The sequence below is a fragment of the Phyllostomus hastatus genome, unplaced genomic scaffold (assembly GCF_019186645.2).
Source record: "Phyllostomus hastatus isolate PE091 unplaced genomic scaffold, TTU_PhHast_1.1 phas_contig_150, whole genome shotgun sequence".
NCBI lineage: Eukaryota > Metazoa > Chordata > Mammalia > Chiroptera > Phyllostomidae > Phyllostomus > Phyllostomus hastatus.
This window is the reverse complement of record NW_025333611.1, coordinates 38,241,689-38,257,398: the sequence shown is the minus strand read 5'-3', so window position 1 is coordinate 38,257,398 and position 15,710 is coordinate 38,241,689. Positions and strand designations below refer to the sequence as shown.

The following is a 15,710-nucleotide window of genomic DNA, read 5'->3' as shown; positions in this document are numbered from 1 at the left end:
CACTCGGCCTATTTTTAAGGTTTACTCCAGACACAACGTGTTATCAGTATTTAATTCCTTTGTATTGTTGAGTGACACCCCATTTCCCAGGTGCACTACATTTTATTTCTTCATGTATCAGCCAATGGTCATTTGGGCTATTATGAATATTACTGCTCTGAACATTTACATGTAAGTTTTTGTAGCCATGTTTCAATTTCTCTTAGACTTACACCGAGGGGTAAAACTGCGAAATCACATGGTAATTCCATATTTACTATCTTGAGAAGCCACCAGACCGTTCCCAAAGAGAGAGAACTACTTCACATTCCAACGGGCAAGGGCTAGTGGGTGTGAAGTGGCATCTCAGTGCGGTTTTGGTTCATTCCCCTCATGACTAGAGATGTTGAGCATCTGTCCATGAGCATATAGATCATTCATATATATTCTTTAGAGAAATGTTTATTCAAATCTTTTGTCCACTTTAAAACTGAGTTGTCTTTCCTTGTTTACCTACAAGAGTTCTTTACCCATCTGGATAAAAGTCCTTTACTAGGTTTGCAAATATGTTCTCTCCTTCTGTAGGCTGTCCTACTTTCTCAATGGTGTTCTTTGAAATACAAAGTTAAATTTACTCCTAAGTGTTTTATTCCTTTTGCTCCTATTATGAATGAATTGGTTTCTTAATTTTACCAAATCTGGGCCATTTTCACCCATTACTTCTTCAAATATCCCTCCATGCCCTCACTCCCTCTGGGACCCCCACTGTGAGCACGCTGGTGTGAATGCCAGCATCCAGTATCTCCGAGGCCCTGCCTATGTTTCTTCAGTAGCTCTTCTTTCTGTTCTTCAGATGAGAAACACCTGCCTTCAAGTGCGCCAACTTCTTCTCAGGCCGCTGGGTCCACTGTGGGGAGTCTCCAGTGAGCTTCCACCTTCAGTCACACTCACAGACTACTGTTTAAAACCATCTCTTCAGTGACACCCTCTAGCTGGTGAGGGTGTCTCCCCCACCCTCCCCGGTGATCCTTACAGACATTGCCTTAGCTCCATGAACACCTCACCCGCCAATGCTGATTTAGAGTTTCTGGACACTGAGCCCACCGACAGGCCTCCCCTCAGGGGCGGCCTCTGCTGACGGCTTTTCCCTCACGGGAGCCGCATTCGCTTCTTCCTTTTCATGCCTCCCATTGCTGAAAGCCAGACATTTTAGGTATTACAATGTGGCAACTCTGCAAATCAAATTCCTCCAGTCTAGGGGTTTGTAAAGGTGTTTTCCTTCTTTTTTTTTTTTTTCAATTGTTGCTATTTACTTAGTGACTTTCTGGAACTAATTCTATAACGTACATGTTATTTGTAGAATGTAACCACTGAAGTTGCTGCTCGGTTAGCTTGGTGGTCAGCTAACAATCAGCCAGAGGTTTCCTTCAAGACCCAAAACAACAAGACCACCAGCCGCCTCGGAGAGGCCATGGGTGCCCGCTGCACACGCTTTCCGCATGTGACCAAGCAGTTTTTCAACTCGGCCTCTGCCTTTACTTCCTGCTAGTCTAGTGCCACAAGGTCAGCCAGTGGTGAAAGCTCAGGATCTTCTCAAGTCTCCTGAGCGTGTGCATGGATCCATGACCCTTCCAGGTTTCTAGGACACACAGAGTTTCCCAACATCTCTGTGGACATCTATTCCCTAACCTTCCCTTCACTCAACCCAGTCTCTTCCGTGCCCCAGCGGGGACTGCCGCACCAGGCAGCTGTGATGTTAAACTGCCACCGGCTGTTTTTGACAAAGGCCCCACGCATGACTTTCCTCACTGAGTGGGCTCTAAGTCAGGTCAAACAGAAAGCAACCTGTGAACAGGGCTTTTCTAGGGAGCTGTGATGCTGGTCAAATGGTGCCAGATCTCCGAGGCTGGGGTTTTGGTTTGTCTGTTTTTGTTTGAGCCTCTAAGTCTGTTCTACCCTCCACTGGTGGCGGACTGGCCACTGGCCTCACAGCTCCTGCGGGTGGAGGTTGCAGGTTCATTCACCGCCGCTGCAGAGATGGGGAGAAGAAGAACGGGGGTAGGACAACTAAACACTACAAAGCTCGCTGTTCTTTCTAAAACACGTCTGTTTTTGTTTAATGCTCCTTCGATTGTTGCAAGTCTGTATTCAATTTCCAGAATCCTGAAAGCTGCTTTTGACAATTTTCCCCAGTGTAGTCGCTGCTTTTACGAAGACCTTCAGAAGCCCTTGTTCTGCTGTGGCACATGATCTGCCCGAACACCATGGTATTCAAGTCGCTCTCTCCAAAACAACCCTCGGACTCTGTGCTGCTTCCGCCTCAGCGGCTGACCCGGGGACCCGGACTGGTGTTTTCAGGACGCCAGAGCAACAGGCTGGCCATCTGACGTCTCTGTCAAAGCCTGAGATCTAAAATCGGCAAGATGGGGATGTCACTGGGCAAAAGCACCAAGACCTTTCCCTTCACTGATTTTTTTTTTTTGGTGGTAGTTGGAGGAGGAAGGGGTAGAGGAGGAGGAAGGGGTAGAGTCACAAGCCACAGTTCCAAATATGTGTTTTAAAACATAATAGTTTGGGCAAAAGGTACTTACTTGGTTTGATTTATTCAAAATAAGCACTCCTCTGATTCATTCTCTTCACCCTTCCTGTCTCAAATCATGTATGAATGTGACCCTCTACATAAAAATAGCTATCGAAACAATCAAACTGAAATGTTAAATGGTTCCCTAAAATCATTCGCATGGACAGTCTTTTTTTTCTCTAAGATTTCTCAGCTATGTTAGCTGACAGTTCTATTGGTGGTAGAAATCATCTTTTGTAGTTAGGCATGTAACTAAGCTATCAACAAATATTTATCGAGCATCAACCACGAGTGAAGCAGTGGATGAGAAACAAAACTACCTCTAATTTCACCTCCAAAGTACTTGAATCCAGACTATCTGAAATACTGCATTTTAAACGCTATGCTTTAAATATGTAACTCCCAATAATTTCTCCTTAGTTACTCAGAATTGTGTTCTTCACAACAATCATTCATAATTAATATACCTTGAAAAATAATAAAACATAATAGATATAAAAAGTATCAAAACAAACAAATCCTTGTTTTCAATAAACTATTTCATTTTGCAGAAGACAGAAAATTCTAAGTACATTAATAAGCAACGATACTATGATAAAAATCAACATACCAATCTAATCTCAAAACTACTCTTTCCAAAGAAAAGAAAGTGTGACCATTCTGCACTCCAGATGCATCAGCTCACAGCCTGACTCTGGCACACGGGAGCTGCTCAACCCCAGTGCGTGTGCACACGCACACACCAAACCAGGGAGAAGTGTGTTCTGCGGAGAGGAGCGGCATGTGGTGGGGTGGGGGTGGGGTCGAGCACTTGTAGGGTGGCTCGTGTGGCTGGAACAAATGGCCAGGAACAGTGAAGACGACACACAGAGGAAGGGCCAAGGCACAACCTGTTTAACTGTGAGAGTTTCAGGGGACAAGGACCTTTCTGAACTGAACAAAGGCGTCACACTGGGGGTGGCAGAGTATTGCTAAAGAAAATCCCTAAAGCGAAAATGCGCATTGTCAAAACCACTCCTAAGGATGCCATCTGTCACTTAATTCCTCGGAAACTCCAAAAATGAGAAGCAGTGTTTCAGCCCTCTGCGAGCTCTCTTGGGCCCCTTCCCGCAGGACGAGCTGCGTGGGAAAGGACAAGACCAGTGGGAGGAGCTTCCTCCCTGCCGTGCTGCTGAACTTGTAGACCCTCAATGGGCCCAGAGGCCGCCCCCAGCACACCGTACCCACCTGGAGAAGCGGAGTGTGCACGTGGGACACCACGTGGGGCAGCCTCCGCCACTCACGGATGGCCAGGCCGCTGGCCATCTCCACTAGGCGCTCGATGAAGCTGAGCTGCTGCTCCTCGGGGTGGCAGATGGCCAGGTATCCTCGGTACATGTTGACCTTCCAGGCCATCTCCTTGGGACAGCTGACTTCCACCTGGAAGGAAAAGACACAGGAAGCGGTGGGTACCTCCTCTCAGCACAGAGTCGAAAAGTCAATTTCTTTGCAGTCAATTGTGCAAAGCGATAAGCAGAAATTAAGCATCAACAGACATTTATTTTCTTTAGAGCAATAATACATTTACAGTGTTTTTTCGGATACCCTCCTTTTCTGATTACCGGCCAGTGGCCGATCGCTCCAGCTGCGAAGCCATGCCACAGGCCCCTTGCTTCAAGGTATCAGCAGTTCCACAAAAGGGCAAGCTGCTGTGACAGGCCTGGCTAACAGCCATCGCTAGGCTACAAATCCAACCAGTAAAGTTTTGTTTTTTAAGGTTTTATTTATTTATTTTTATAGAGAGGGGAAGGGAGGGAGAAAGAGGGAGAGAAACACAGACGTGTGAGAGACACATCCATAGGCTGCCTGTCTCATGCCCCCAGCTGGAGACTTGGCCCAAAGCCCAGGCATGTGCCCCTACTGGGAACTAATTGACCAGCTTTTGGGATTTTGCCCAAGCAACCGAGACACACTGGTCAGAGCCAGCAAGCAAAGTTTTAAAGTATTCTATATACAAGCAAAGTTTTAAAGCACTCAATATATGTTCATCTTGACTGATAAATATCAATAAAATCATGGATTGTTTCCAATTCAATTGTTATTCTGGGAAATTAATCTAACTTGTTCCACATCATACAAGGAAGCAGAGGGCAGTGATTCAGGCTTATAAGAATATGAGTGAACATTAATAAATTGTACTGTGATTTAAAAGCCACACTTAATTACCCGTCATGCAATTTCCCCTATATTCTTTACATCTACATTACCAGTCCCATTATGAAGCAGACTCAGCATAGACTCGTCACTCTCACCCCTCCCATAAACTTAACCCCTGACCCTGCACACACATCTGCAGATGGGGAAAGGCCCCCTCGTATCCCTGCCAGTTGCGAGCTTGCTCACCGCCTGCCAGAGAAAGCATCAGAACTCATTGCACGCAGGTCAGCACGTTCTCACAGAGCACTGAAGTGATTAAAAATTTAAATCTCTTAAAAAATAATCTCACTGTGTATATGGAGATAAAAGGATCTCTCTGTTGAAGAAACTGCACAGGACTTGCTATATAACAAGATCAACAAACACTCACTCTGAAGCATCTTTGGGAAGTAACAATAAAAATCATACACATTTTGGTGCCTCAGTGCCAGCTGCCCACATGACAGAGGTAGTGACGGTAACGACAATGCCATCAGGCACCTGACACCTTGGCTTATTTGGACATCATACTCTTGCAAAGAACATGCATGTTCTCGGCCCCTCGTAGACCTCACCAGTGCGGCGATGATGGAATTCAGGAGGGCAAACTTACGAGCACACCTGCTTCCACAGGACCCTCTAAACCATGCCGGTCTCCCATTTTCTGGACGTAAACCTCATTTAACACAGACGTTTGTCAATTACAACTCCTACCCTAGAACTCAGAGCAAAGGCACCTCTTTAATTCCCCCCCCTCCCAAAAAAGTGCCCCATTTTTAAATCACACCGAGAGGTGGGCAACTGCAGGCAGCACGATGACCATAATACACAGGAATAAAAAAGTAATTTGAGCCCTGGCTGGCACAGCTCAGTGGATTGAGCGCGGGCTGCGAACCAAAGTGTCACAGGTTCCATTTCCAGCCAGGGCACATGCCTGGGTTGCAGGCCATAACCCCCAGCACCTGCACATTGATGTTTCTCTATCTCCCTCCCTTCCCTCTCTAAAAATAAATAAATAAAATCTTTTTAAAAGTGTTTAAAAAAAAGTAATTTGAGTTTCTTCTTTTAAATACTGGCAAATAAGTACACCATTTACTCCTATAAAGGCCATCTGAAATTAATTTACTAAAGACCACTCAGAATGTTTGTACATACTGAGCTCTTTTCTAATCAGTAAGTGCCCTGCAACTTTCGGAAAATAATCAAGACTTTGTGAAAAAAGAAATTCATTTGCCAGACCTATTGACAGTATGGTACAGCACATACCCAGTGTGAAATCTTGGAAAGGAGATTTAAAAAGGTAAAGTGAGCTATAAACATTATTCAGCAAATTTTTTTATCAAACTAAGAAAAAGAACAACCAACTGTAAATGCACTCTGTCAGAGAGATACACATATACATCTTCACAAGCAACGGATCATTTCTGAGTAACTCAAGCTCCCTGCATCAGTTCTTCGCTCTTCTGTATTTGCTCAAAGAACATCAGTAACGAGCTAAGCGCTGGAACCACAGCAGAGCTTTACACTTGAGGTTCATCTCTTCAAAGAAAGGGGCCTGCGATCTCCATGTGCTTTTGCAGCCTCCACACCAAGGAAAGGAAACCACCAGCGGGAAGATTAGCAAACCCACGTTGGGGGCAGGGGTGGAGGACGCGATGACCGCATTTCCTTCCCGAGGACCCCGCTCATGTGACCACCACCCAGAGAGGCTGACACTGGACGGCGGCAGCAGCAGCAGGGCCAGGCCGAGGGAGCACGGGACAGCTGGAAGGAAACAAGGCGCGACATGGGTGGCTGCCTCCAAAGTCAAGACTGGGCGGTGACAGCCCCACACTGTGGGGTCAGGCGGCAGATCTGTCCAACACTGCGCCACACTGTCCAGCACTGCTGGCGCTCCGACAGAAGCTCCCCGCGGGCAGAAGGGAACTGGACTGGTGTGCGCGCTCTCCCATTGTGTACAGAACCCCTCTGGATGGTGGTGAATTTTTAAAATGTGGAGCTCAACCAAGTTAGTGACAACTTCACTCACACAATGCCACCAGCGCTCCCCTGACACAAAACGTGCTGAGTGCCATACCGGTTGCTGCACCGCACGGGCACTGGCACTGGCAGCAGCCCCTCTGCCAGCCCCTGTGGGTTGACGGGTTACACCCGTCACCCCCGCTGCACTCGCATCTGGCCGTGCTTCCACCGACCAAAGCCACCAGTAGAACTGACTCTGTTCCTCCACATTTCTTCTCCAGGTTCTGCTATTCATTTGTGTACTCAGAGTCCAAGGTCTCCACACCTGACACTTAGTGTGACTGAATGTAAACACACACTTAATTTACAGTTCAAGTCAAATTCAGGAAAGGTGTTGCAGATCACCAAAAATCATTCCTGCTTCCCAAAAGCTATCTTCACCTGCCCACATGCCCAGGCTGTTCTCAGCAAAGAGCAACCTTCAGAGACTCATGACTTTAGCAAAAGGCATGCACACAGCTGTGGGAACGTGGCCTGAGATTGGACGGCTCAGCAAGGAAGGGAGGGAGGTCTCACCTGCACCAGCGCCTCCTTCATGGCAGTCCAGTTCGACACCCGCCAAGCACACTCCAGCACGAGGTAGGGGTTGATGTGCCCCTTGGACTGGCCGTACTCCGTCAGGGCCTCCCACTGGTTCAGCTCCTTGGAGCACCTGGAGGCCAGAGAGCCAGTGGGTCAGTTCCCACGAAGTCAGAAAGCATGGGGACAGGTGCTTACTTCCACCCCACACAGGAAGACTGACGTTCTTCCCCCAGAGAAGGACGGGTTTCTGTGGGGTGCCAGCCTGTAAGTCCCAGCTGCCCTCCAGGAGGAGCCACTCCCTGGAACACCTCGAACCGCCCACTGTGCAGCGGAGCTCTGCCAGCGCCGGAGCAGGGGGGACGCAGGAACTGATTCCTCCAGCAGGCACTTGTAATTACTCGAGACCTTAACACTGTTCACAAGTTTTTGTTTGTTCTTTTCTTTGTGGGGCCATAAAGACAGCAGCAAAGTTCCCTGTTAGGAACACTCGTCACAAGAACATTCCAGAAATCTGCCATGGGTTCCCTTAACTGGCTCCTGACCCAGCCCAGTCCAGCTCACCGAATCCAGTGGTCCTCCCAAAGCTGGTACTCGGGGAAAATCGCAGGGGATGCATTACTCCTCTCGTGTTCTTTTTTGGCTTTATCCATGGCTTTTTCGTAGGACTCTTGTGCCTACAAGGGTGAATAATGCTTTCAAACTGCTGTTTGACTAGTAAAGTGTCCACAGATGTTGCTCAACAATCTAGGGCGAGTTGGGTCCTAAACCCAGGAGCGCCTCACACCCTTCTCTGCAGTCACCTGCCCCTGGAGTGCCCTGTCCCCACAGCACAGAGGGAAGGAGGAGAACCAAGGGGCGCCACTCCCCACGCAGAATGCAGGAGTGGGAGGCTGCCTGGCCCCAGGTTCAGCGACCAGAGCAGAGGCCACAGTGTGTGCCTGTGTTTCTGTGGCTCGGTGTCCTAATCAGAGCGAAGAGCAGGACCGTGCCACACCGAAAGGACAAGCACAGAGACGATATTATCAACACAAAATGTCATCCACCTTCCACTTCCAACAGGACCAACGAGCGCAGGTAAAAACCATCCACGTTCGCTTCTAGCAGTGAAGGGTTTAAGACTGAGCATTAAAAATGTCCATGTTGTGTGTGTTTCTCTGAAACTAATCTTCAAAGGACTTTTCACATACAGGACAAACCCTTCAAGTGAAACAGGAAACTCATGTAAACATGAACCCCCAAGGACGTGACGGTACCCTAACATCGTGACCGTCACCCAGCCGTGAAGTTTGTCCACCCCACCTGACAGCGCTACCTGCCCAAAGAGCTACCTGCTCGAAGAACCCGTGCTGCTCGTACGCAATAGCTGTCGCCGTCTCAGAGTACTTGCAACGCTTCTGCCACAAGCCAGCCCACATGTCTTCCTCTTGCAGCAAAGAATACAGCTCTGCGAGCGAGTCCAGTATCTCCTGAAACACAGGGCGTAGCTTCTGAGGACTTCCCCCAGTAAAACCACCTCACTGTGCCAGGAGTTAGAACCGCCCACCAGGGGGGGATGTCTGGTCTGTGGAGACAAGGTGTCGCCTGCAAGGACGGCACAGGTAACACACGGCCGGAGCTCACCTGCTGGGGCGGCGTTATGCTTTCCTGCTCATAAAATTCCGTGGTTTGCTTCGGCTTAATCTGCAGGCTCAGACCTTTCTCAAAGGCCTGGTGCTCCAGCATCAATGTGGAGCGGAGCCAAAGGTTGTGGGTCTTCCCCAGGTACTTCAGAACGCAGGGCCGGATGGGGATGGGCGGGACGCACTGCGACATGGCCTCCACAAAGCAGTTCAGCGCACTGGGCTGGCAGTCCCGCTGCACCTGGTGGCTGCCGCTGCACAGGAACGGGCTGATCTCCCCAGCGAGAGCCTGAAACCAAAGACCGTGTTCATTCAGGTCTTCATTCCAAATCAACATGTCTTTACTCTCTCATTCAGCATCTTCCAATATTTTTGATAATTCACTCAGATAACAGTAATTTTCTCATCCTTAGAAACTTAATCAAAATTATTTCGCCATAAACACTTACCAAAAGCTAAAACAGCCCTGGCTGGTATGGCTCAGTGGATTCAGCACTGGCCTACGAACCAAAAGGTCACCGGTTCGATCCTAGGGCATGTGCCTGGACTGAGGCCAGGTCCCTGGTTGGGTGCACGTGAAAGGCAGCCGATCAATGTGCCTCTCACACACAGATGCTTCTCTCCCTGCCATTCTCCCTCCCTTCCCCTCCTTCTAAAATAAATAAAACCTTTTAAAAAAGCTGAAACAACATTTTCCAGAGCAGAATTTTAAAAATATACTCACATGCTGCTGTCTATCAGACAGAATTTTCCAGAGTCTGGGGAAAAGCTGGACCCAGGTCCTCTCTGCCAGGGTGGTGGAGATGTGACACAGCTGGACAAAGGCACTGAGCAGCGCCCCTGTCTAGAGAGAGAAACAGGGTGAGTGTCGCCAGGCCTGGGCTGGCACAGACATCCTACCCCAGACCTGCCAGACGTGCTCCACTTTCAGACTCCCAACAACCTGAGCAAGCGTCACGTCCGAGTGAAAACAGATCCTGGGCACCAGAAACCAACCCATACTGGGCTTCGCAGCCAAGCACAGGCATGGGTAAAAGACTCAGCAGTGACACACCTGTGTTTTTAACTCCAAGGGCAATTTCCACACAGGCCAATGCTGAAAATACACATAAGAGATGCACAGGTGCCACAGAGCAAAGGCTACCGACAATACGAAAGGGGAAAGGCACATGTATAGCAGGTAAGCGATCGGTCAGCAGGCACAATCCTGAAGAGCAAATCAAGAACCGTGCAGACGAGACAGGAACACTGGCCGGCGTGGAAGGACACGCCCTACGAAAGCAGCCGGCCTTGGAACCCGAGGGCCCGAAGAGCTGTCCAATCCACACATGCGTCTGATTTTGTCCACAGCTTTGTAGGTTTTGGAAATCTGAATTAGCTGACAGTATTTCTTATCAACAGCCTGGCTCCTAGCCTGCTTGAAGCCCATGGGGCCCGCCTAGCACCTGACAGACAGAATCACCGGTTCCTCTGTAATGCTCCTCAAAAGTAACTCGGTGTGCGGAGCCACGAGCAACTGAGTCGTTCCCTGAACAAGGGCGTGCCTGTCACTGACCCAAGAGGGTGTGGAAGCCAGAGACCTGCACACATCTCAGAAGGGATGCCCCCCCACTCCCCAAAGGGAACCTGACTCAACACGTAGCTCCCATTCCCTCCTTTTCTACGGCACTTGAAAAGTAATCCAGAGATGTCTCCTCATAGTTACTCAATGAACAATTTTACCACTCCTGCCATGGCACAGTAATGGGGAACCAACTGCCTTTTCTCATTTTCTCCCATGAGACAACGTAACTCCTCCCTGAGTCTACACAAAACATCCACTTCCGAGTCGGACGGAACTTACAACGGTTTCCACTGAGATAGGAAAGCAGGTGTAACTGGGAACACAAAACCCTCGACTGCTGCGGAGGGAGTCCTGCCTCGGGACGGAAACGTGCAGGGGGACAGGGCCTGGGGCTGCACACGGACCTTCACCTCCCGCAGGGTGTCAAGGAACTTGTCATGCCGGTTGGTCAGCATGTGCAGCTGGTTGCCAATGTCCTTCTCGGAGAGCTCCTTGGTCTTGGGCGTGCTGGTCTGGTCGCCGGGGGCCAGTTCAATGTCGATCTCCACGTCCTGACAAACAACACACACACGGATGAGCAGAACTCTGAGGTCAAACGCTTAAAACCCAACAAACGGAACTCTTATGAACTTCTTACTACACTTTCACCAAGTAAAATTTAAGTTGACTTTCAGAAGTTTGTAAATGTTAAAATGTTTGTAAATCATAAAACAAACAACAGAGCCACGTGACCAGACCTATCTCCTCCTCCTCCTCTTTGTTCTGATGTCCTTGTGTTGCTCTCACACCCGGGGTATATAAAGCACAATGAAGTGCTAACAACGACAGTAACGAGGGTTGTCAGGGATCACACACAGCCCCTCTTCCCTCAGAATGAGTGGCGCCGCCTCGCTGCCCAGCTTCCGAGGAGTAAGGGCAGTGTCGGGGCCGTCCTCCAAGAGCACAACGGTTCACCCAGCCTGCCCCAAACTGTCTGAGGCCTCTGGGAAGTCACAGTCAAAATTCAATCACCAGAGACTTCCGGCAAGATGGAGGAATAGGTGGACACACCGTACCTCCTCGCACAACCAAGATTAGAACAATAATTCACAACAATAATTTACAGATAGAATAACACCCAGAACTGATAGAGGATTTATCTGAATGGAAGTCGGACAGCCAAGAAGTTGAAGTAGACCCGTACATCCAGACTGGTAGGAGAAGACGAGCCGGGCAGGCGCGGGGCTGGCGCGGGTCGGCGGCGCACAGAGGTCGAGGAAAGTTTGGTGTGAAATCGGCGCAACAGCCATCCGGGGTGCAAGAACACAGGGGTGATCCCTGAGTACGCAAGCTGTGGCAGGCGGACCCAGTGGGGCAGCGATCGTGGACCAGGGCAGAGCTCACAGCCCAGGACCCCAAAGAAGGGTCTGGGCCCAGGAGAACAGAACTGCCGCCATTGTTCCCTCCCGTCCCCGCTCCCGCCCCAGCCCCCGCCCCCACATATAACGTCACAATCTAGTGACTGGGGTGCCCAGCCCCGGTGAACACCTAAGGCTCCGCCCCCCACCGTAACAAGAGCGACCAGACTGGAGAAAAAAGAGAGAGACAGGGACAGACATGTTTCCAACAGAGCAGATCAGTCCCCCAGGACTCATCCTTTTGAGCGACCAAGAAATAGCCAATCTATCAGATGCACAGTTCAAAACACCGGTGATCAGAAAGCTCACAGAATTGGTTGATTTTGGGCGCAATTTAGATGAAAGGATGCAGGTTACCATAAAAGAGATGCAGGAAGATACGCGGAGGAGAGCCAATAGTGAAAGGAAGGAATCTGAGTCTCAAAACAATACAGTGGACCAGAAGGAAGATAGAATCAACCAAGCAGGAAAGCATGATGAAATAAGAATTCAAAAAATCGAGGAAAAGCTTAAGAACATCCAGGACACCTTTAAACGTTCCAATATCCGAATTATAGGGGTACCAGAATCGGAAGGGGAAAAGCAACAAATTGAGCACGAATTTGAACAAATAAAAGAGAACTTCCCCAATCTGGCAAAGGGAACAGTCTTCCAAGAAATCCAAGAAGCTCAGAGAGCCCCAAAGAAGTTGGACCCAAGAAGAAACACACCAAGGCACATCATAATTACATTAGCCAAGGTAAAAACGAAGGAGAGAATCCTAGAAGCAGCAAGAGATAAGGGGACAGTCACCTACAAAGGAGTTCCCATCAGACTGTCAGCTGATTTCTCCAAAGAGACCTCACAGGCAAGAAGGGGCTGGAAAGAAATATTCCAAGTCATGAAAGACAAGGACCTACATCCCAGACTGCTCTATCCAGCAAAGCTCTCATTTAGAATGGAAGGGAAGATAAAGTGCTTTTCAGATAAGGTCAAGTTAAAGGACTTCATCATCACCAAGCCCTTATTTTATGAAATGCTCAAGGGACTTATCTAAGAAAAGAAGATAAAGAAAAGACATGTATAGTAAAAGGACAGCAAACTCACAAATATTAACAACCACACCTAAAGCAAAACCAAAAGAAATTAAGTAAACAACTAGAACAGGAACAGAACCACAGAAATGGAGGGCACATGGAGGGCTAGCAGCAGGGGGGGGGGTGGGAGGAGGAGAGGGGGGAAAAGGTATAGAGAATAAGTAGCATGGAATGTAGGTTGAAAATAGATAGGGGGAGGGCAAGAATAGTACGGGAAATGTAGAAGCTAAAGAACTCATAAGAATGACACATGGACATGAACTAAAGGGGGGAAATGTGGGTGGGAGGGGGTACAGGGTGGAGGGGAGAGAAGGGGGAAATGGGACAACTGTAATAGCATAATCAATAAAATATATTAAAAAAAAATTCAATCACCAAATGAGCCTCTAGAACCTGGAGGGATGTCACACTCATTTTCGCTGGGGCCCCGTCAGCCTTGAAGTTGTCTTCAAAGGGTGGACTGTAATTTTAGGACTGTGTAAACGTAACTACTCCTTCACTAGGGGCAAGGAGCTTGGTGCTGCTGCTGGATAAGACCAGGTGGAGGGCCAGATTCGGCACTCGGGCCTTGTGTTTGCCACCTGTGCTCTAGGTCCAGGTGCCAGCCATCTGGCACGGGACCTGGACCACTCAGAGGAACCACTTCAAAGTTGGCGATTTACTTTGCAGACAAGGATACAGGCAGAAAAGGAGGTCCTATCACCAGAATGCCCTAGCGTGTAGCAACATAGTAAAACAAAATTTTTAATTCTCACTTGTTAATAAAATCAGTCCGTATCTCACATACAGGAGACGGAATAAACAATCCCTTTTAAGATAGAAAAGGTGCCTCCTCCTTCATTACTGGGTGCCTGTCACCTAAAACCCACCACCCAGAGAGACAGGGTCCCAGAGGCAACCACCTCAGGGCAACACAGTTGAAAGGTCTGTGCTGTGAGTGGGGTCGGCCCCTCCACTGTGCAGCGCTGAGTGCCAGCGCGACCAAGGTGGCCACCGTGCTGGCCAGCCCTTGGCTCCCTGGCCGAGCCTGCCAAGACTAGGCAGAGGAGTGGGAGGTTCGCAGCGGAGGCTGCTGGCAGAACCAGCTCCTCGAGGGCGGGCGTCCCTCCCCGAAGCAGTGCCTTCTACTACAACAGGGGCTACTTTTCACTCAGAGAACAATCACCGAGCAGTGAAATACCCTGTTCTAAGCACCACTTGCTCACAGTATAGTGCTCTGTGTCAAAATTGAATGGCAGGGCCCTGATTGGTGTGGCTTGGTGGGTTGGGGGTCGTCCCACAAACTGAAAAGGTCGCTGGTTCAATTCCCCGTTCAGGTGCACATGCCTGGGTTGCAGGCCAGGTGCCCAGTTGGGGCACGTGAGACACAACCACACACTGATGTTTCTCTCCCTCTCTCCCTCCCTCTTCCTCTCTCTAAAGATAAGTAAAACGAGGGGAGAGGGGAGCGGGGAGAAGAAGAAAAGAATGGCCCTTGAGGGTGCAATGCTAAGTGGAACAGTCAGAGAGCAGACTGGTGGCTCCCGGGGGCGGGGTGGAGTGGGGGTGGAGTGGGGGTGAAAGGAGAGGGTGAAAGGTGCAGAAACACAAACTTCTAGTGTGTCACAGGGACGTAATGAGCAGCACGGTGGCTAGTTAGCAATGCCACACTGCACATGTTGAGTCTTCCACAGAGCAGTTATTAAAAGTCCCCGACACAAGAAAAAGAATTCCGGCCACGCACAGAGCTGGCCCAGAGTACCAGCGCCGGCTCACTGAGAACACCTGGCTGAGCACAGGCGCCTCACTCCGGGCTCTCAGGTGCACGCCAATGTCAATGCGCTGCTCATGCCCTGAGACAAAGGTCTGAGGCGGACATGAGGTCGGGTGAGGTCGGAGAGAGGGGCGCTGCGCAGACGCTACCTCCTCTTTGGACTCGCTGTTCTCTCGCTCCCGTGGCTCCTGCTTCACATGCGTGACCATGGCGAAGGCCGCGCGGTCATGGCTGTCGGCCAGGTTGATGACATTGGTGATGGACGGGAGCATGGCTCCATGGCAGCTGGTGCCAATGGGAGTGCTCTTCTCACACACGGCCAAGAGGAGCTGGAGGGTGGGAACATGAACACAAGCCTCGCACACACGCCTTGCACGTAGGTGTGTGGAGCCAGTCACCTGGTCACCTCCACAGGCGAGCCCGTTCTGACGGCTCCTGAGCCCACGACTCTGCTCCTCACTTCACCTGGCCTGGACGGAGAGTCGGGACCTCTGCACACGCCCCTCACTCGGGGGCCTTACGGTCTAGCTCAGCATCCCGGCTCAGCTCAGCGTCTCTCTACCAGCCGGGATTGCTCTCCTTGTCTCTCAGATAAGACAGCTTCCTCTGCTTCACCTGCCGGCCTCCTCCTCTCTCTTATCACTCACACACCCCCGAGTACGTAAGCAGCCGTCCCTTCCAGCCTGGACGCACGGCCTCAACTCCTCCCGACACACTCTCCCTCCACACCACTGACCCAGGCCCCCCTCCCTGCACCCTCCAGTGGCTCCCACAGCCCTCAGGGGACAGTGCCAGCTCCTCCCAGCGTGGCTCTCGAGACCTCTGTAAAGCGACACCCTCGCCTGCCCATAACAGTTCTGAGACTGTTCCTCCCCCGCCCCCTGACCTGCTCCCCACCCGCCTTGGCTCACGCTGCCCCCAGTTGAGCCGCCCCCGCATGTTCTTAGCAAACATTTACTGAGCACCCACTGGGTGTGAGGCCCTGGAGACTCATGTGTCCACTTCACTGAGATGGTGTCCCC

The 15,710-nt window shown here is 50.1% G+C and overlaps 1 protein-coding gene across 11 annotated transcripts in view; it reads right to left on the bottom strand.

The window, feature by feature from the left end:
• The window catches only part of LOC123811525 (transformation/transcription domain associated protein), a 120,240-nt gene that overhangs the window by 25,768 nt on the left and 78,762 nt on the right, over positions 1-15,710 (bottom strand). For all 11 annotated transcript variants that reach the window (XM_045827737.1, XM_045827807.1, XM_045827728.1 and 8 more), the window contains 8 exons: positions 14,838-15,017; positions 10,867-11,013; positions 9,623-9,742; positions 8,900-9,187; positions 8,608-8,745; positions 7,841-7,953; positions 7,274-7,409; positions 3,788-3,979 (listed from right to left, as the gene is read on the bottom strand). In XM_045827737.1, coding sequence (XP_045683693.1) covers positions 3,788-3,979; positions 7,274-7,409; positions 7,841-7,953; positions 8,608-8,745; positions 8,900-9,187; positions 9,623-9,742; positions 10,867-11,013; positions 14,838-15,017 — 1,314 coding nt within the window. The remainder of the gene's footprint in view (positions 1-3,787; positions 3,980-7,273; positions 7,410-7,840; positions 7,954-8,607; positions 8,746-8,899; positions 9,188-9,622; positions 9,743-10,866; positions 11,014-14,837; positions 15,018-15,710) is intronic.